The sequence below is a fragment of the Solanum dulcamara genome, chromosome 1 (genome assembly GCF_947179165.1).
Source record: "Solanum dulcamara chromosome 1, daSolDulc1.2, whole genome shotgun sequence".
NCBI classification, from domain to species: domain Eukaryota; kingdom Viridiplantae; phylum Streptophyta; class Magnoliopsida; order Solanales; family Solanaceae; genus Solanum; species Solanum dulcamara.
This window is the reverse complement of record NC_077237.1, coordinates 69828339-69850072: the sequence shown is the minus strand read 5'-3', so window position 1 is coordinate 69850072 and position 21734 is coordinate 69828339. Positions and strand designations below refer to the sequence as shown.

Sequence of the window (21734 nt, the reverse complement as noted above, 5' to 3'; positions counted from 1 at the left end):
CATGGTATGATTAATTACTATAAAAGATTAATATGATTTAGATCAACTGTTGATCTATACATATCATAAACAGTATAGAATCAAATTCTATATACTTTCATTCTGTCATATCCTTATATACAGAAAACAAAAGGATATAATACATATGAAATCACTTACATGAATGAAGAGAAAGAAATTAAACAGGATTAGTAATGCTTGCATTAATTATATAGAGAATATTTTTTATAAATTGTTTGGTTTAGTATATTTAAAATAGCATGCATTGCATAAAAATATATATTTACAAAAATATCCTCAATAATTATGGTGAAAACGATGTAAAAAGGATTTTGAGGGATAATTGGGTCTTTAATCATGTTAATGCATGCATTAAATTCCTTTGCATTACTAATACCTAGAAATCCATGATATTAGTAATACACAATAGAGTGTATAACTAATGCAAGCAGAGAATTTTCCATATTTTTTTTTACCTTAGCTTTACTTCTCTATTTTACAATTGTTTGGCTTACGAAGGGCAGACAGCAAAATAACAAAATAAGAAGTGAGAATTGAGTATGTAGCAGCACGCTTCGTCCAGAAAGAAAACCACGCTTCAATCACATTGCCTGTTAAAGTAATGGTGTGCTACTACTAGTGTCTAGTCTACTACTTCTACTACTCAACTCACCAATTTTATTTTCATGATTGCACTAAAAGTAGCAGACCAAATTAACTCTAATTACCCCTATCAATAGGCACATAATCTTTATTAATAATCCCTTGATTCCGCAATCTCTTCTCTCATTGTACGAGAATTTTGTCTCACACATATAATGATGTTTGGGCCTACAAATAGTTCTGTATCCAAGAGTATGGCAAATAGTTCCAGGATTGGATGATTTAATTGCTTAAAAATGTATTTAGTCCTACAAACAATTCGAACAGATGAATCAGTTGGTAGATGTAATCATTAAGGAAGCCTATCCTTGTTCCCTGTGCTAGTTAGATTTGACATGACCAAATTAAAATCTCCATAACAAAAAAGTTAGTAAATTGGAAGGACCGTAGCCTGTTTAACAAAAGACATCTCACTTTCCAGCCCAAAAGGTTAACAGCATCGACATCTTACTGCGTACAAAAAAGATGGCTATTACTTGTGCATTGGCGTTCTCAGCAGAGCAAACAATCAAAATCCACATTTTAGTATTTCAACTAATAGTTCTCTCTACAAGAGGGAAAATACTACACTCATCAATTCCACTAAACTGAAAACATTCCTCTGAGGAATTGTCCCGTGTACATTATTGCCCATTTGAAGCTAAAAGCTTATCCCCGCACTTGAAAAGGTCAGGGGAGTTGAGCATATATACAGATCTTCTGATATTATCTAAAACGCCACCTTTTATCTATCAAAACTTCAAAAGCTTACAGCGACAGCATGACTCTTCCTGTATAGGCAATGATAAATGTTACCACTGGTTTCAGGCTTTTTTTTAGCTGCATTATCATTATATTGAGACCTGCTATGGCATATTGTTAGATGTTACTGTGCTTCCATTACATTCAGAATTTTGATTAGAGGCCAGTGGTTGCTCCTTGTTCAATGTGGCAATCTTGAAAGGTTTGTTGAATTGTACCAAGATCATGGTCATGTTGTCGCATCCTTCTCCACCCGTGGCTGGGGCCAAACATTTATCCATCACTGTCTCACAAACAGCTGAGAGCCTATTTTCCTGCAAAAATGGTGACATCATTGATTTTTACAAACTGAAAAGCATGATCATAACAGCGAGCAAAATAATTAAAGACTCACGTGTTTTAACTGTTTCCCGACAAAGTCCACAACCTCTTGGCTTGACATGCAATCCCTAATGCACAAGACATACAGATATGAAATTCTGTTGTTATGATATAGTAACAAAAAAAGGGGTGAAAACAGGCCTGGAAAGGTACTCACATCTGACGTAAACTGAAGTCCTAAGTATGAGAAAATAACCATGCAGCAGAGAATTTCTAATTACACTGAAAAGATGTAAGTTCCAACTTCTCCAATTTTTCCTTTTTTTGGGATAAGTTGCATTGGTATGGAAACAATGTGCATAAACGACCATTTAACTTCCAAAAGAGCAACAAAAACCCATACCAATACTTTTCCTTGTGGATCATGTGAACCTACTAGCAAACAGTATGCAAACTCAAGTACTCTAAGCCCAGTAATCTAACAACTTCTGAAGAAACATAAGCTGGTATTCCCCTAAAAATCATCGAATGATATTCAAATACAGTGACCACACTGGGAAGATAAAATTAAAATGATACAATATTCTTACCATATGCCATCACAAGCTAGAACAAGGAAATCATCATCATTGCAAAGCTCAACCTAGTTTGAGAAAAATTCGGAAAGGAAATGTTAAATGCACAAATCATATCCTCAGCTAGAAAGGAACACATGAAAATCTCCATTCGGATCAGCTAATAATTTAAGCAAAGCAATAATGCTCCAAAAGAAGACATTTTTTTTAGAGACAACCTTTCATCTCACTGTACACACAAAATATACAGTACAAAATTTTCCTCCCCACATTACATACTTCTACGGATTGATAAGCCATTGAATTTACTTACAGTGCGGATATCAGGATTAGCAGTCACTATTTGTTTTTCAGCAGGCAACGATTTGTTCTGTTTCAGCTCCATGTCTCCTGAAATCATCAAATTGATCAAACCGGCAATACAAGCAGAAAAAGGGAACTCACTATAGTATATTTGAGAAAATGCAATATTTTCAAATACCGATTGCTCTTGACATGTTTAAAGTCCCATTGACCCGTCCACACCGGACATATCCACCAGCATTTGTAATCCTTTCCTTTTCAGCTTGAAGGTCAGGCTTATGGTCCCTAGACATATCATATGCCTGCATAACATTTTTGTGCTTAATACAACTGTGCCTACTTGGAAGAAAGACAAGCATCAGTACACTGATGCAAAATCACTTAACAATCCCGGACCAGAACATTTTGATGAAAGAAAAGTATCCTCTTGGACACGAAGACACACTCCAAAGATCTGCAAATTGCTGGGAATTAAATATCTTGGGGCAGAAAAAGAGATTATGGAGTTTCTGCAAAACCTTGAGAAAAGAAAGGTTTCATGCAGAAAGTTTTCTTCAACAAAAGATTCCTCCTCTCCACGTGCAAAATTTGCAAGTGAGGTCAAGAATCTGGTATTCAGTGTAAAATTTGTGAACAGGCCGCAAAGGGGTCAGGGGAAGTTCTCACCTTCTTATAAATGAACCTTAAAATGCTATCATGGAATGTTAGAGGGATGAATGATTTCACCAACCTCATCAAAACTCTCCCACTCAAGTGGAAATTGATATATGTTGCCCTTCCAGAAACAAATTGAGGTTTGGTCTCCTAAGTTGGCTGGGCAATTACTCTTTGATCGATAGGCTGGTTATGTAACATTCGACTCTGAGGATATTATTATACTGTGGGATAGGGGACCTGGAGGGGAAATATAATTCTCAAGGGTCTTCATTCCATCTCCGTTTCTCTGTCTAATTTGATAGACAACTTCTCTTGGAACCTGACAGGAGTTTATGCTCCCACAAAATGACTGACCCGGAATTTGCTATGGCTCGAGTTAGCGTCTGACAGAGGCTTATCGGAGGGACCTTGGGTTATTGGGGAATTTTAACACTACAAGGTGCCTGGGGGGAAAAAAACAGCACAGTTGTACTTATAGACTATGCTTGAGTTTGATTGTCTCCCCCTTTATGTGGGGGAAGTTATACTGGGACCAGAAAATTTTCTGGCACCGTGGCTTCAAAGATTGACAGATTTCTTTTCACTACCAAATGGAATGATCACTTTCACACCATAAAAAAATCAGTTCTTCCCCGTGTTTTCTCAGATCATTCACCACTTTTGCCTGAATATGAACAGTGGTCAAGAAACCCATCCTATTTTAAGCTAAATAAAATATGGCTGATGGGGATTTGGTGAAAGAGTGGTGGACTTCTTTCAACATCCATGGCAGGCTGGATTTCATCTTTGCCGGGAAAGTTGGGATGTTGACATTCAAGCTCAAGGAGTGGTATCGGATCTCTATGGTAATTTGGAGAGCAGGAAATCATTCATGCTTAACAAAATTTTGAATCTTGATCAAGAGACCGAAGGCTCAACTCCTATGGATGACACTTTGATTGAAAGGGCGAACTTACAAACGGAATTGGAGGAAACCATCAAATCGGAACAGATCTCATGGCTACGGTTGAAACAAGATGATAACAACACTGGGGTTTTTTCATAAATGATAAATGTTCATTGAAGATACAATCAAATAGGTGGCATGGAAATTGACGGCACTCTTACAAGATGAAATGGAGGTCCTAACCAGTGAGATACTACACTTCTATGAAAATCTTAATAAAGAAGGTGCAGATCTGAGACCTCAATGGCTTTATGAAGATGCTCCTTGCATCTCTAGGAAGGAGGACGGATGGCTTCAAAGACCACTCTAGGAAGAGGAAATCCTGGTGTTATCAAGAGCTGTGACAGTGATAAAACCCCGGCACAGGATAGCTTTACAAATGGGTTTTTTAAAATCGTGTTTGCATACCATTAAAAGTGATTTGCTGAACTCTTTGAACCATTTCCACAGTGCTGAATTTTAAGGAGTTTATACGCCTCATACATTGCTCTTATTCCCAAGAGGAATGGTGCAAAAATGCTCAAGGACTACGAACCTATCAACATGATTGGTTGCTTCTATAATTTTTATCTAAAGCACTTGCATAAAAAGACTCAAAAGAATGATCACCAAACCAGTCAACACACTTCTCAGATGGCTTTTATCAGTGATAGAAATATTACAGATGCAGTTTTGATTGCACAGGAATGCTTGGACTCGAGACTGAAAACTGGGGAGCCCGGCATTATTTGTAAATTGGATATTGGAAAAGCTTTTGACCATGTAAAGTCGAACTTCTTACTGAATCTATTGAGTCAAATGGGTCTTGGTACTAATGGATCAATTGGATCAGGTATTATATCTCTTCTGTGAAGTTCTCCATTTTTATCTATGGCATACCATGGTTCCTTTCCTACACAACGAGGATTAAGATAGGGAGATCCTCTCTTTCCTTTTCTTTGTATTCTGGTTATGGAAGGACTTGGTAAGATGCTTTACAAGGCTTCTGAAGTAAACTGGATTTCTGGTTTTCCGGCAGATTCTAGAGATATTAAGAGGTTAATTATCTCACATATTTTGTACGCTGACAATACATTGTTTTTTTTGCGATACCATGGAGCACCAAATGATAATTCTACGAATAACTCTTAATGCTTGTGGGGCCATCTCTGGTCATCACATCAATTATTCAAAAAACTCAATTTTCCCAGTCAATCAGGTTCCTAATATACACCAGTTGGCTAGCATACTCCAATACAACATTGGTCTCTTCCCACAACTTATTTGAACCTACCTTTGGGAGAAAAGCAAAAACACATCAGTATCTGGAATGGAGGTCTAGAGAAGACGGAGAAGAACACATTGGCAAATTAAAACCGACAGTATTTATCCTTCGGGGAGGGGGGATTCACCCTTATCAATAGTGTCCTTGATGCTCTTCCTACTTATACCATGTCCTTCTTTCCAACACCGTCCTCAATCTTGAGGCAGCAACAACAACAATACCCAGTTTATTCCCACAAGTGGGGTCTGGGGAGAGCAAAATATACTCAGATCTTACCCCTACCTCATGGAGACCGAGAGATTGCGTCCACAATCTTAAAGAGAATGGATAAATTGCGAAGAGATTTCTTATGGAATGGAAACAAGCAGAATAACTCCTTTTGTCTTGTCAGGTGGGACAAAGTTTCCAAGAACAGAAAGAACGGGGGTCTTGGGATCAAGAACTTGAAATGCCATAATGGAAGTCTTGTTAAAACAGCATTGGAGATTCAACAAGGAGGAAAACGCCTTATGGAGAAGATTATTAATCGAAAAGTTCTCTTTGAGAAATCCTTGGTTCACCAAAGAGTCAAACGCACGCATGGAACAGGAGTTTGGAAACATATTCGCTCATGGAAAACTCTAGTTTCTTACTTGGCAATGGTAGAATAATCAGATTTGGGGAGGACGCATGGTTGGGCCAACACCTCTCAAAGAACTTCTTCAAGACATCTACAGCATTTCCTCCCTTTACAATGCTACAATTGCTGACTTTCTATCTGAGCAGGGCTCGAATTTATGCCCTATATTTATTTCCCATAGGACATTTAAATGGTTGGGAAGTGCAAAGAACTTGTGATCTGCTTACATTGCTCATTAACATCTCCCTAGATAGGTAATCAGAAACCGGATTCCATTGTATGAAAGGTCACAAAAGGGTCTTTTTTCTGTGAAATCTTGCTATTACCCGTTGACATCTCAAGACTGTGTCGACACATGGTCCTGGAAGAAAATCTGGCATAACAATGCCCCTCCAGAAGTCTCATGTTTCTCCCGGTTAATTGCAAGGGAAGCTTGCCTCACCCGAAATAACCTTCAGAAAAGAGGTTTTCAGATTTGTGGCAGATGTCCCCTCTGTGAAAACCAATCTGAAGACGTGAATCACTTCTTCTTTAACTGCAGGACCACTCCTCAACTGTGGTGATTCTTTTTTAACATTCTTGGCATACACTGGACCATGCCAAACTCCACAACTGAGTTCCTCTCATGCTGGAACAAGGCTGGACTCAACAGAAAGTCACAGAAAATTTGGGATACCATACCCCATGCTATTTGGTTGAGGTGGACAGTACAGACAGAAAGGCACAACATAATTTTTTAAGGCAACAATAGATCCATTCTTAGCCTTAAGCTTAAAGCTATTTCTTTGCATTTTTTTGGTACGAGTTGATCTTTGTACAGGATGTAGATGTTAAGTTAGACATGATTGGTGATTGCACGATTTGTAAATTCACTTTTTGCGCTTGCTTAGTGCTGATCCTTTATCTAATACTATTCCTTGTCATTATCAAAAAAAATCCTGGACCAGAACATATACCTGCTTCAAAAATAAATGGTACCTGACCCTTCCGAGATAAGACACAGCGAGAATCACCAGCATTTGCCACAAGAAGTTGAATATTCTGAATGATTGCTACACAAGCTGTGCTCCCTGCAGATGGCCCACGGTAATCAGAATTAGCCCCCTACATTGGAAAAAAAACAAAAGGTTAAAAAATTGAACTCCAGTATATTGATTAAAAAATAGTTGGAAAATAAATTTTTAGAATCTAATTATTTATAACTCCGAACAGTCTATAGGAGTAGTCAGACCACTGCAAAACTAGGAGTTCACAGTACTTTTTGACACCTCTTAGTGCTTCTTATGCCCTTTATTTTTGGATAAATTTATCTTAGATCTCTGAGAATAAAAAGACTTGATAATAATATGCCTGAAGATATTCTCAAGACTCGTTTGTTTCTCATTCTTCCTGTATGTTTTTTTTCTCTTCTTTCCTTTATTGCAAATATATCACGTCATTTGTAGGGGGGTGGAATTTTAAACGAGCACAAGCATTTAATATGATTGGAAATAGATTTCCTTTAATCTAGGAGTACTTCAATCCCAATTATGAACCAACATGGTTCAGTACAATGTTCAACAGAAGTCAGACAATGGCAAGAGTAGAATAAGCTTCGGTCATGCTGCTAGAATGATAGAGATACTACGACACTTGATCGGAATTGATACTAGATTAACCAAAAGACCAAATAACCTTCAACTATGGGGTTTGGGGTTTGGGGGGGGGGATAGGTGACTCAAAGAACTAATCAGGAATCATATAGAAGATTCAATTCCTGTAATTGAATAGCATTTCCTACTTAGAAGAAACAACATACATAGTGTAATCCCACAAGAGGTATGCAAACTATACCCCTACCTTGTGAGGTAGAGAGAGGATGATTCCGATATACCATCGGCTCAACAAAACATTTGAAAATAGGTTTGAAAAGTACAAGGTGAGAGACGCTCTGATGAAATTACAATCCTTGATTGCAAAAAAATTCCAACTTTTCCTTCTTCATCTTCCAAAGGCTACACACTCAATGGCTGCCACCAGCCCCTTTCCACATTCACCACCACCAAAACACTATAAGATCTACAAAACATCTCCCATTTCTCTCTCTCCAAACTGTCCACCAAATGCATTGTGGTATAATTCTCCACCACTTCTTTTGGCTTTTGCTACCTCCTCTTTTCATCCAGCAGCTAAGCAGATCTGCAGTATACTCAGGCAAAGTCCAACTTGTCTATGTTTATATTGAGGAATAAGGACCAAAGTTGTGCGGTGAATGTGCAGTGTAAAAACAGATGGCTATTGGTTTCATCTCTCTCTTTGCACAAGAAAAACCTGGAAACTATGATGACCCCTTGTCTCTTCAAAACTTCGTGTGTTAGGCATGCTTTTCATACCATCTTATCTTCATCCACCATACCTCTCCTCCCTACTCACCATAAACCATCGTCTTGAACTCCAAAAGGAAAAATCAGAATCGCTCCATTCTCTTCCTCACTACTGACCGTCGGATCTCTCATCAGAAAAAGAACAATTTTAACACCAAACATCTTCATCTTCTTCCTCCATCACTGAAGAAAACCTCCACCAGCCGGCCCTCCATTTTCTTCTCTTCTCCTTTTTTTTGAGAGAAAGGTAACAGTATTGTAAATCTTCAGCACAAAGACTAAGCAGGAAGCCATATCTAAAAGCTCAAAACAAGTAAAAGTATACATCCTTTCTTACAAGGATCAAATAATATCTAACAGGGAAACAACATCTCGTAAGAGTTCTTAATACCAAAAATGAGAAGTAAAAAAGGCAGTTCATCTTAAATTTCTGGATAGCTATTTCTTCCTTCAAAACATCTCAAGTTCCTATTGTCCAACAGATACTTGAAGGAATTGTGTTCCACCATGTCTCCTGCCTCACAGTCTCTCCCATGTTGTTCCAGCATTTTAATAGATCTCCAGTAGCCTTTGGCATGACCCATTTGATCTCTTTCATGCTTACAAAAATTGCCGTAACTGATCTGTTACCTCACAATGTAGGAAAAAATGGTTAATACTTTCTGAATCCTTCCCACAGAGATAGCATTTTGAGCACAACTGTATTCCCCGTCTCCTCAGGTTATCATGTGTCAGGCTTGCTTCCTTAGCTACAAGCCTTTTCATCTCTTATCCTTCAACTTAAACACTATATTTCCCATCCAAAGATCCACCTTGAACCACCGCCAGAGTACTCCACAGATCCATGGCCAGACCATGATAATCATAAGAGGAAACCCGAGATTCACAAATATTAGGTGCAGACCCAGAAGAGAAAAGCCTTCCAACTAGATCTTCAACGCCATGACCAGTTATACCCTTCTAGATGATTCCATCAATTACATTCATAATAGAACATGAAGACTGACTTAGACATGCTATGACATGGCAACCTGGAGTAAGATGCAGGAAATAACAAATTGAAGTACTCAAAAGATGAAAAGTTCTTCCAAAAAGTCAGTTACTTCAATTTATTTCCGACGAATAGGACCCTAAAATGCATTAATAGCAAAGAATGTGCTTATAGCAACAAACAAGTGTAATGCACCTTGTAGCTATAGGTCGACACAAAAAATAAAGGCCAGGACTGATACCTCCTCTGAAGACCCACCATCTGTTTGCCCCTTGGGTTCACCATGCTTGGGAGGCGATAACAAACCCTCTATTATGTCCTTAGCTTGGTTCTTTTCTGTCAAAGCGGCTAATTCTCTCTGACCTGTTTGTCCACACATCATCTCATCCATTCTGCATGGAGAAACATACATAAGATCAGACTCATAAACAAAGAGACAAGAAGCTCATACACTGAAAAAAAAACTATGATAATAACGTGGAAAACCCCTTTTACAGTAAAAGCCATAACAAATTTCCACATTAACACTCTCATACTGACAAATAATGGTAGAAAAGTTCAAGCGCAACAGCTCGTTGTTTAATAACAACATATCCATTACGATACCACATTGTGGTGTCCGGGAAGGATGGGGTGTAAGCAGATCTTGCCCCTGCGTTTATAGGGTAGAGAAACTGTTTCCGACAAACCTTCAGCTCAAGAAAAATGTGGAAAAGAAAATGTTTTGACAAATGCAAAAGTAAAACAGCTAGTTGTTAACATGTAATATCTGGAGGACTCAAAGGGACATCAATGCTAGAAACCTATTAGCAATGAAAATGCTCAACTTTGGTCAAGGAGAAAATTTAATCATAAGCATTGATCGAAAGAAATCTCATAGAAGCACAAAATATACGCCCATCCCAACATGCCTCATACTTTCTTAGATCAAAAAACTTAGTTGCTTGAATATGCAATTGTCCTTGCTCAGAATCCCAGGGTGATGAGAACACGAAAATCACACGAGAATGACGCCTTCCTGCTGCCTTGTGTAGACTAAGTCAATGATTACATTGCGGCACAAGATGAAACGTGAAATTAAATTTGAAAAGACTAGTACTGGGGCGACCTGAGAAAAGCATGCTGAATAGAAGTGCATATATCCCCAGCTGAGTATGCTTCATGATTAAGAACCTCTGGGTGAAGAAACTTGGCACAAAATTTAGAAACTTCATCGCCTACAAAATGGAGGACCTTATTAAGTATAAATATGGGGTGAAAGAAAAATGTTACTACAGCAAGCTACTTAATAAAGTAAACAACGGAGTGGAACTGGGAACTGTTCCCTTAGCATGGTTGCAATTATGAGGAGGTGAAAAAATCTTGAAATCCAGCAGTATTGTTTGAAGGAAGTAATCATTCATTGCAAGTGATCAACCTGTTCTCTAGGCTAGAAGGCCAGGTGATAAATGTCCAGGAAGCAGACAAGTTAAGGTGGCGCAGTGACAAGGATGGTAAATACTCAGGGAAAGCAGGCTATGCAAACTCATATGGTGGTCCTAATGAAGTGCTTGATAACTGGTCATGGAAGTTAAGCTCCCAACAAATATCATAAGCTTCAGCCGGACAGTTCTTCATGAAGCCTGCCTCACTCAAGAGAACCTTAAGAAAAGAAAATTTCAGATTGCCAATAGATGTTACATGTGCCAACAGAACCTTGAGTCAAACAAACATCTATCTGTACATTGTAAAGTCGCTGCTGACTTATGGATTATGTTTTTGTCTATATTTGGTATTAATTAGGTAATTCCACATAGCACCAAAGAGGCCTTTCAATGCTGGTGCAATTGGAGAGTTGATAAGGCCATCAAGCCAATCTCGAAGATGATACCTCTAGTATCTTTTGGTGTGTATGGTCAGAAAGGAACAACAGATGTTTTGAAGGTTTATAAACTCCAAATCACTCCCTTAGAGCTAGATGTCTTTTGTATCTACATAGTTGGCATCTTTCACCGATAGATTCCCCCGAGAACTTTTTGAACTTTGTTCGCTCCCTGGTACTAGTTTAGTCTTTTTATAATTGAGCTAATGATGTTTTGCCATCTTCCTAACTTTTTTACTGTTCTACATCTTCTTGATGCCAGCAATAAATTTCTAATCATTTTAAAAATAAAAAAAAGGTGAATAGACGCAGGATTTTCCTGGATCTCACGGCCTCGAAATTAATTTAAAATTGCGTCATAAAATTGAGCTGTTTCTCAACAGGATGCCTAAAGGCTCTGATCAAGGAAAGAACCAATGAATTATTGAGAATAACCTGACACGGCACCCTGTTCAAGAAAATGATAATCTGCAGAGGACTGTGGAATACATGGCCTATGAAGACTCGCTGAAGAAAAAAAATTCTAACTGCAGCAAGACAGTGTGAAAGTGACCTCAAACTACTACTATTTGCAGCTGACACAGCTTTCTGTGATGGATACCAGAGCATAGGGACATACTGAAACAACCAAAAAGAAAATGAGGAAAGAGCACGGAGACATGTCAAATTGAGTCCCTTTCTTCTCAAAACTTCTTTCAGGGCAATAACTATGCAGATAATACTTCATTTAGATGTCAAAGTCGACGCTGAAAGTGATCAAAAAGAAAACAATGAAATTACATCCAGTAAGCTACACAGAAATACTTCAAAAGTCACTCTATAGCAGCTATCTGAAATAACGAAGGTGGTGCATATTTAGCAAAGCCCAAAAAAATATAAATAGAAAAACAAAGGAGATAATAAGAGGAGGAACATACGAAATTTTTATCAGACTTTGAGGTCCTGGACTCGAAAGAAGTGCCATGTTGAGAAGCCAGATAGGAAATGAGGAAAAATGGGTCATGGAAGATGCTCTCAATACTACTTAGGACCAGGAACATGAATTACCAAGTTCAATAGAAAACATGACGATCAGTTCTTCTCTAAACGGAAGAAATGGATACCAACTCACTTTTATGAGAACTTTCTCCAGCGAGAGAAGGGCATGTGCGGATTTTGACACAAAATCTAGCGGACTATTTTTGGGTGAATATAGTTATCAGAAGTTAGTAATAAGAACTGGTCCACTGTAGGAAATAGTGGTGAAGGCATTCAACACGCGAAATGGCCCAAGGACAAGTTGCTATGGAAGCAGGAGTGAAAAGTTAATTGCCGGAAACAACACTTTAGTCAAGTTGATGATAAGAAGAATGTTCATGTAGGGCCTGTTTGGAAAGTCACAATGGGATTGGGATTTGGTGTAATTGAGTGAAATTACACTCTTTGACATGTTTGGTAGACCAAGTAATTACTTGGTAAGAGAGGAATTTGGTGTAATTGAAGGGGAGTAATTAACCTTTTCAATTCCCAAGGGAGTGTAAGAAATTGGATGTAATTACACCATATAATTAAATGAAACTTTTTGAAATTCTTTTCTTTCTTTTATTTCTATTTGTATTTTTTTATTTTAATATTTATTTTTTATTTCTATTATTTTTAAAAAATATTTATAGTATTCTAGTGTTATCTAAAACTATATTTTTTATTTTTTATTATTTATATTTCATTTCCTGCTCGTTCTGAACCTTTACTTTTTCATGTGATTCCATGCAATTTTTCATTTTATCTATTTATTAATTTATTATCATTTTTTTCATTTGCATGATTTTGTTAGTATTCTAGTTTTTAACGTAGAATTCATTATTGAATAAGGTTATATACTTACATTTTTCTTTTCTTTTAAATCATATTTATGCTTGTTATGTTGAAATTTAACCTTACCACTACCTCGTGGAGATAGAGAGGTTGTTTTTGAAGACCCTCGGCTCAAAAGTCACAGTCACAAGTAAGAGAGAAAAACAATATATATATATATATATAGCATAATGGCAAAAAAACGAAAAGCATTGCAAATTTTACAAGACAAAAACAATAATAGTGACAAGTAAAAATGAACAGAGGGAGTATTTTCAATTTCATTTGTTTTAGTAGTATTGACTTGATATTTCACATTGCAAGCCATTTATTTTTTAATTAGACTTGATAGATTATCTTTTTTCCAAATGTTTTAATAATTTTATGACAGTATATTTATAATATTAACATTTTTTTCAAGCATGCATTTATGATGTTCACAAAAATCTTATACTTTTAGTTTTTATGTTAAATTAATTAAAATTTACTAATTTGAAAAATATAAATCAATATTTTTTATAATATTAGTTGAGAACTTATGTTTATTAATTAATATATTTTCAGAAGACAATATATATCTTAAATATTTAATTTAATATCATTTATAAAGGTCTTTATTTGTTTAATATAAATTTTAAATTTTCGATAATTAACTTCTATTTTTAAAATTTATATAACCTTATGATTGCACTTGTGCAACCAAACACTACACTTGTAATTATACTGTAATTACATTGTGGCAAACAAACAGGTCATCGTAATTACTAGACTATGTAATTACTAGGCTGGTAATTACTACCCTAATAATTACACCAATTCCAATTACCAAGTGGCTTTCCAAACAGACCCGTAAAGTGCTGATTCACTTGGAATAGCATGAACATGCAAGCTGTTTGTAACTATTACACAGCATTATCATCCATGTCCAATTTTGTTTTTTATAACTTTGTTGGAGCTGGGGACCTTTTGGAGGGAGAAAGAATGACAAGCTAAAAGATTGTTGTTTGCAAGAGGTTCATGATGTATAAAACTTAATGGGAAGGCAGATCACAGAAAGTAATTGGAATTGAGCAATTGAAAATGGAACTATATAACCACTGTCCTTGGACAAGATAAGGCAACTGAAGAACCCTTCAAAAATCGATAATAACCCCTTCATAAGATATTAAAGAACCTTGGAAAGAGAGGACATCCAACTTCTGAGGAGAAAGTGAAGGATAAACAGATACTGAAGTTTAAAATTCTTATCCTTTTCATTTTACTTCTTTGAGATACCCTTAGATACATGGTCATATTCTTTTCCCAGTTTTTGGATGGCATCTAGTTGGATGTCATTGATAAGATGAGATTTCTATAAACAACTGCACCCTGCAACTAATGTAATTATATGTTTACAAGACAACAAGTAAACATATTTAACAAACCATTAAAATGACTTCCTGCTTCAATGCAGGGAAATCTGGAAAAGAAAAAAGATGTAAAGGAACAATAAATGACACATGTAGTCAAAAGATAGAAGTTCCTCAATTTCGTCATATCTGTAACTAAAACATTATCAAATCTCAAAGTTTCAGTGAAGTAGAAAAGAGAACTGAACATTATCTTCAAGAGTACAAAACTTTGGTCAAAGTAACAACATGGAAACCAAAAGCTCATATGTTGCCCAAACAAGAAAGAACAAGAGTTAAAAACATAAGTAGTGAATATCAAGTGCCACCTAATATGCATACACAAACAAAGACTAGCAATGCTATCAAAAGACAGTTATAACGTCCTATATCAGAAGAGTAGGATGCTTACCTCCATGGCCATCATAAACACCAAAGAAGGAAGTGGAAGTGTCCAAATTTGGATAAACTGCATGCTATATAAAATCTCAAATTAGCATTCTTGTTCACTGCAATTCCTAAGCATGATCTTAGGACACTAATTAATCAAATGAATCCAAAGCTACTTGGGAGTCGCCATCATGTCAGATAAATAATAATTGGCAAACCATGATGGCTGAAAGGGATGACGATTTGTATTTTTAAAAAAGGAAAAGGAACCATCTGTCAACAAATGGTGTACAGAAGTTGAAGGATTATAGAAGCACACATGCATGCACTTACAGCATCTTCCATGGTTGAACGCCATCCTTGCATTGATGACGAGCCATATCTTAGTCTGTCATTCTCACCATCCTCGGACACTTTTTCAGTTTTAGGACTACTCAAATATATTCCCATCTTGACCTGCATATGGAAGCCATACAGTAAACATATTTACATGCAGAATTAAGACTAAAATTTTTACCTCTTATCAAATAACTTAGTACATGCACATAATATAGAAAATACGCTTAGTACATGCACATAATATAGAAAATACGCAAGACTATAAGCACACAATAGAGTAAATACACAGAGATGTTAAGCACATACACTAGGGGGGGGGGATGGTTAAATTCTACACTTAAACAAAAAACACATAACATTTTCAAATCCTTCAGGTACTATAGAGAAGGCTGTTCAAGAATCTTCTAGTAAAAATGTAACAGATACACCAAACATGGTAGTAAACAAAATTACACTACCACATCCATCCCATTTTGTACGAAGAAGATTAATTGGGCTCGAAGTTTAAAATGTCAATAGACTTGCAACCGGACCTGACGAGATTCCTGGGGAATTTTGGAAGAGCGCCAGCTTGGTAGGTTTGGAGTGGCTGACTAGGTTATTTAATGTCATCTTTAAAACGGCAACGATGCCCGAAGAATGGAGGTCGAGCGTAATGATCCCTCTATACAAAAACAAAGGGGATATCCAGAGTTGCAACAACTATAGAGGTATCAAGTTACTAAGCCACACTATGAAAGTGTGGGAAAGAGTGGTGGAGATGAGGGTGAGGAGAGGCGTGTCTATTTCAGAGAACCAGTTCGGATTTATGCCGGGACGCTCAACTACAGAAGCCATCCATCTTATGAGGAGACTGGTGGAGCAATATAGGGAGAGGAAGAGGGACTTGCATATGGTATTCATCGACTTAGAAAAGGCTTACGATAAAGTTCCAAGAGAGATACTATGGAAATGTTTGGAGGCTAAAGATGTACCTGTGGCATACATTAGGGTGATCAAGGACATGTATGAGGGAGCCAAAACCAGGGTAAGGACAGTAGGAGGGAACTCAGAGCATTTCCCAGTTGGGATGAGGTTGCATCAAGGATCAGCTCTAAGTCCATTTTTATTTGCCTTGGTAATGGATGCATTGACGCGACAAATTCAAGGTGAGGTGCCATGGTGTATGCTTTTCGCGGATGACATAGTCCTGATTGATGAGACTCGTAGTGGAGTTAATGCTAAGCTGGAGGATTGGAGACATACCTTGGAGTCTAAAGGGTTTAAGCTGAGTATGACCAAGACAGAGTACTTAGAGTGCAAGTTTAGTGAGACACCTCAGGAGGTTGGCGTGGAAGTTAAGCTTGGTGCCCAAGCCATTCAAAAGAGAAGTAGTTTTAAGTATCTTGGGTATATCATGCAAGGGAGCGGGGAGATTGACGATGATGTCACACATCGTATTGGGGCAGCGTGGATGAAATGGAGGCTCGCTTCCGGAGTGTTATGCGACAAGAAGGTGCCACCACAACTTAAGGGCAAGTTCTACAAAGTGGTGGTTAGACCGGCTATGTTGTATGGGGCAGAGTGTTGGCCAGTTAAGATCTCTCACATTCAAAAGATGAAAGTTGCCGAGATGAGAATGTTGAGATGGATGTGTGGTCACACCAGGAGCGACAGGATTAGAAATGAGGCTATTCGGGACAAGGTAGGAGTGGCCTCGGTGGAAGACAAGATGCGGGAAATGCGACTGAGATGGTTTGGGCATGTGAAGAGGAGAGACACAGATGACCCAGTGAGGAGGTGTGAGAGGTTGGTCATGGATGGTTACAGAAGAGGTAGGGGTAGGCCGAAGAAGTATTGGGGAGAGGTGATTAGACAGGACATGGCTCAGTTACAGCTTACCGAGGACATGACCTTAGATAGGAGGCTGTGGAGGACCCACATTAGGGTAGAAGGCTAGTACATAGTCTCGTTATTCTTCCCTATTCATAGGCGCACTAGCACATTACAATTCTTTGTACTCTCATTTCTGCTATTTCTGTTACTATTTATTGCTTTCAGTACTTTTGATTACTCTATTTTATCTGTGATGCCTTCGTTATTTATTTTTCTATAGCGCTTTGAATTTCTTAACCTTATCTGACCCCCTTTTATGCCTTTTTTGAGCCGAGGGTCTCTCGGAAACAGCCGTCCTACCTTGGTAGGAGTAAGGTCTGCGTACACTCTACCCTCCCCAGACCCCACGTTGTGGGATTTCACTGGGTTGTTGTTGTTGTTGTTGTTGATATTGGAAGAAACTATTGAAGTGATTGTTGAAATTACCATGATAAAGAAAGCATTTAAGATTTGAATAGTTTAGAGAATTTGAATTCTTGAAAATTGTGAATATTGTATAGACATGGAATTGCATCAAAAAAATCCGGCCAAAACGAAAAAGTTTCATATAAAATTGAACGAGGGGATACTAAATAAGGTACTGAATCTAATAACCTTTGAGGGGACACTCTTTGATTAATGTCTTAATACCCAGGTTCTAACATTTAACAACTAGAAAAGGTTGCAACTCCTTCAAAGTTATACACTACGAAACCTCCAAAAGGAAATAAAATTAAATTAAAATTATGTATCATGCAAACTAAGCCTGGTTTTTATTGGAGAAGGGTAAAGGATCCCTGAGTCTCGAAGGTTGTGGTTGGCCCCACACAAATTTCTCGATCATAAAAGAAAAAGAATATTATGCATCATTATCCTTTTTCTGTTTCTCAGAATAATATTGTTTGCAACAAATTTAAAAGTAATGAAAAATAAATCACAATCAAAAATAAAATATAATGAAACATATTTTCATTGATAAGGATACAATTATGTTTTCTCTTAATTCTTCTCTTCTACCATTAATGGCATACTGGATAATGTGGAACTCTTTGAGATTTATTTCATTTCCATAAAAGAAGTTGATTTCTTGAAGTATTTGATTGTCAAAACATTTCGGCCACATCATATTTCATGAATTTATGGAATTTTCTAGATGCCAATATGTTACCTTTTATATAGGCATGAGCTAAGATTTAGCGTAGGGTGGCCTCCAAGAACCCTAAAGGAAATTAGATTACACAAAATTTAGATGCCTCAGTACAGTATCACAATACTTTTTTCTCTATCGTAATCCTTTTATCTACAAGAACAGAGTTATTCTATGAAGCCAGCAGCACTGAACAGAGAATTTAAACAGAATTTGCTTGATGCCAAGGGCGGCTAAAGGCACTAAAGCAGTCGCTTTAGGCCCCAAAAAATCAGGGCCTCCAAAGTACCAAACCTCCCCAAATTCAGTTACGAAAACATACCGAAGATGCACAAAAATTCCAGCAAGAGGAAAGATTAAACGAAGAACCAAAAGCACTGAGCACACAAAAGATGAAGGAGATACATACATAAAACAGACAACCAGATCTGATCAAACAAAATACCCAAGTATAATATAAAAGAAAATTATGTATTTATTGTTAATTAATTACTTTTAACATTAATTATTTTAAAACTAAAAGACACGTATCTATCTTCTATCTATATATAATAATAAGAGGTAAAAGTGTCACATGTAAGCACTAGAAAATTCCAAATATTAAAAAAAAAAAAAATGTACATTCTGAAAATAAATTAAAAAATACGATTCTAAAAATAAACAAACCAAATAAATCTGCCAACTGCCCTTAACTCCATCTCCCACATCTTATTTTCAGATTGTCCACAAATCCAACAAATTCTATTGATATCAAAGTGCATTTAGTGTGTTTATCCTCTTTTCTTCAATATCCTGCATCTTTTAAAAGATGAAGGTGAGTCTTGGTGTTTGTAAATGCTTTTGATCGTGTATCAAATTTAATTGATATTTTATAGGATTTTTTTCTTCAAAAAACAAATTGTAAAAATTGACTTGATAATATTTTGTTCTGCCCCTATCATGTGTTAGTCGTAATTCTTTTGTATTTTTGTGGTCCAATTAACTTGATGTTATAAATAAAGTAGTGAACTTAATTAGCTTGGATCAAGATAAAAATAATAATATAACTTCAGTTTTATATATTAATAAACTATTTCATCATCAATTTTTTCTTTATTATATTGCATATCAACCTTCCAAGTAGTATTATTGGGGAGGTGGAATGGAATGAGAACAATTAATGTTATTTATGTTTTTCTATTGTTTTGATAAAGATAAATTGATTATTTATTCACCAAATTAGTCGTTTCTATTTCGATTAGGGAGATTTTATGTTATGTTATCTTCTTACCTTAATTTTTATTGTAATTCAATGTCTATGTTCTGAATTTCACATAAATACATTCAAAGAGATCATAAAGTAAGTTTTCTTTTTTAAAATTAGTTTATTTTAATGCAAGTCATATTTATGCGGAAAATTATAGCATGCCATAATTTAATTTTTTGTTGTTTACAAACTTATGGCTCTCACTCCCATTAGAATTCTCTTTAGGTAGGGATGCAATATTTTTAAGTTTTGTAATGATTTTTTATATGTACTTTTTATGTTATATATCTATAAAAAAAATTAATGGATATTTGAAGGATATTCTAGGTTAGGCTTCTTTCTTTTAACTATTCCTCATTCAATGATATATATTTATATAATAGAAGTTAATCTCAAGGATATTCTTCATAAAATAAATGTTGCTTCAACAGTAAAAATTTAATTTGTTAGAGTGAAATTTAATTCAATATTTTCTTCTTCTTTTTTCAGATTTTTTAAGATAAATTATATTTATTGTAATCTCGCCTGAGTTAAAGACCAAATGTATTGATGAAATGTTATGAGTCATTCAAATACAAATATGTATTACTACATATTATTTTGGGACCTTGCATACTTATTATATAAAGGTAATTTACTTTTTGATGATTTTTTTTAAAAAAAACTTTGAAAAATTATATTTTGACAAAGTATGAAATTAAAAATGTTAATTAGATATTAATTGTTGACACCCAATTTTGACCATCCACAACGCAAATTAGCTATCAAGTTTCTTTGAATTCGAACATTTTGAAATAATTAGCTTTTATAAAAAATAAAAATATTTTCATATTATTTTTAACTATTTTTATCTTTTTATAAATTTTAGTATAATATACATATTTCTATATAACTATATATTTGATTAATATTTATGTGGTTATTCGAAAATCACCTCAAAAGATTTTATTTTTTACTAAATACAATGTTAGGTTAGTTTAATTATAGTTTGCATTTTTGAAAATTTTGGTTTTTTCTAAAAAAAAAAAAAAAAAAACTCCCACATCAAAAATTGTATGAAAATTTGAAGTCTTTGGAGCCTATATAAAGGTTCATATTCTTATTAAGGAGGAAGAGGTGACAGGTTTTTTAGCCACCCCAAAGTTAGAAATTTTCTTAACTTGACTAGGATTTTTGGACTCTTGTCCCCAGCCTAAAAGTTGTGAAAATTTCTAACTTTCAATCTATATTTTTCTTCAAGGAAAATAGGAAATTGAAGTCAAAATTTAGGCTTAGAACAGTGTTCTTATAACGTCGAACCCACGAAGGTTCGAGTCTAAATTTTTAATCTTTTATTTTATCTTTTTTGTAGATTGAAGTTCCATCAAACTCTTGGATGGTGGTGAATGTCTTCCGCTCATCGTCTTCCATCTCGTGGCTCGGAAAGAGGTAAAATCTTTTCTCAGCTTTATTTACTTCATGTTTTATATTTAGTTGATTCATAGTCTTGTTTTTTTTTAGTTAGTATGTATTAAGAATAATTAGATTAATGATATAAATTTGTTATAGTTAGCATGTGTTAAGATTAATTAGCTAGCATATGTTAGGATTAATTCATAAAAGCACTTAGTTTTGTTCATTATTTTTTTAAGTAGTTTTTCTTGACAATATAGATTTTCATATTTTTAATTTCTTCTTTTAACATGATTTAGATAATAAAATATGCTTAAAGTTGTTATTTAATTAGAAATTTCATGGCCTAATTGATTTAATTCTTTCTTTAAAATTAAGTTAGTTAGTATGTTGTTAGTCACTTCTAGGATGCCCATCAATTTGATACATTAACGTATCATGATATATTCCTTTGTTTAGTTTAAAATGATGTAGATGCTTCTGTAATTTTATTTTGGTACATGTGATACAATTCAATTTCATCTTTGGTCTCCATCCTTGCATATCGTTGAGTTTTGATTTTCCCATCATCTTGCTCAAATTGTTGAAAAGTTGATACATGGGAAAGAAGGTAATATTCATGATTTAAATATTGATATTGGTCTGTATACATAAAATACATGCGGAAAATAACATTGTATACACTGTATACAGTATATATACAGTCTTATATACAGTAATATACAGTTGATACAGGGAACAAACACTGTATATAGTGTATATACAGTCTTATATACAATGATATATAGTGATATATAATATATGCAGGGAGAAAACACGGTATACAATGTATAATAGTGAT

At 35.5% G+C, this 21734-nt stretch overlaps 1 protein-coding gene across 6 annotated transcripts; it reads right to left on the bottom strand.

Moving 5' to 3' along the window:
- Positions 1–1165: 1165 nt before the first annotated feature.
- LOC129895066 (probable protein phosphatase 2C 60) lies at positions 1166–18682 on the bottom strand. Of its 6 annotated transcripts, none has more exons than XM_055970738.1 (12): positions 18578–18682; positions 18277–18327; positions 15249–15371; positions 14938–15001; positions 10552–10660; positions 9685–9835; positions 7068–7193; positions 2782–2905; positions 2614–2690; positions 2316–2368; positions 1799–1853; positions 1166–1718 (listed from the first exon to the last, which is right to left on the bottom strand). In XM_055970738.1, the coding sequence occupies exons 3-12, from the start codon at positions 15363–15365 to the stop codon at positions 1509–1511; spliced, it is 1086 nt and encodes a 361-aa protein (XP_055826713.1). In that variant the 5' UTR covers positions 15366–15371; positions 18277–18327; positions 18578–18682; the 3' UTR covers positions 1166–1508. The 6 variants fall into 6 exon arrangements, with proteins under 6 accessions (XP_055826713.1, XP_055826790.1, XP_055826864.1 ...); XM_055970815.1 differs by having other exon boundaries at positions 18665–18682; XM_055970889.1 differs by having other exon boundaries at positions 1166–1433; positions 1506–1718; positions 18277–18680.
- Positions 18683–21734: the final 3052 nt, after the last annotated feature.

Bases quoted from the DNA above. Each gene is read 5' to 3' on its own strand.
- LOC129895066 (XM_055970738.1), bottom strand. From the start codon at position 15,365: ATGGGAATATATTTGAGTAGTCCTAAAACTGAAAAAGTGTCCGAGGAT. The intron at 10,661-14,937 runs GTAAGCATCCTA...TCCATTTTGTAG, and splicing joins TGTTTATGATGGCCATGGAG to GCGATGAAGTTTCTAAATTT. The intron at 1,854-2,315 runs GTAAGAATATTG...CTTGTGCATTAG, and splicing joins CTAGCTTGTGATGGCATATG to GGATTGCATGTCAAGCCAAG.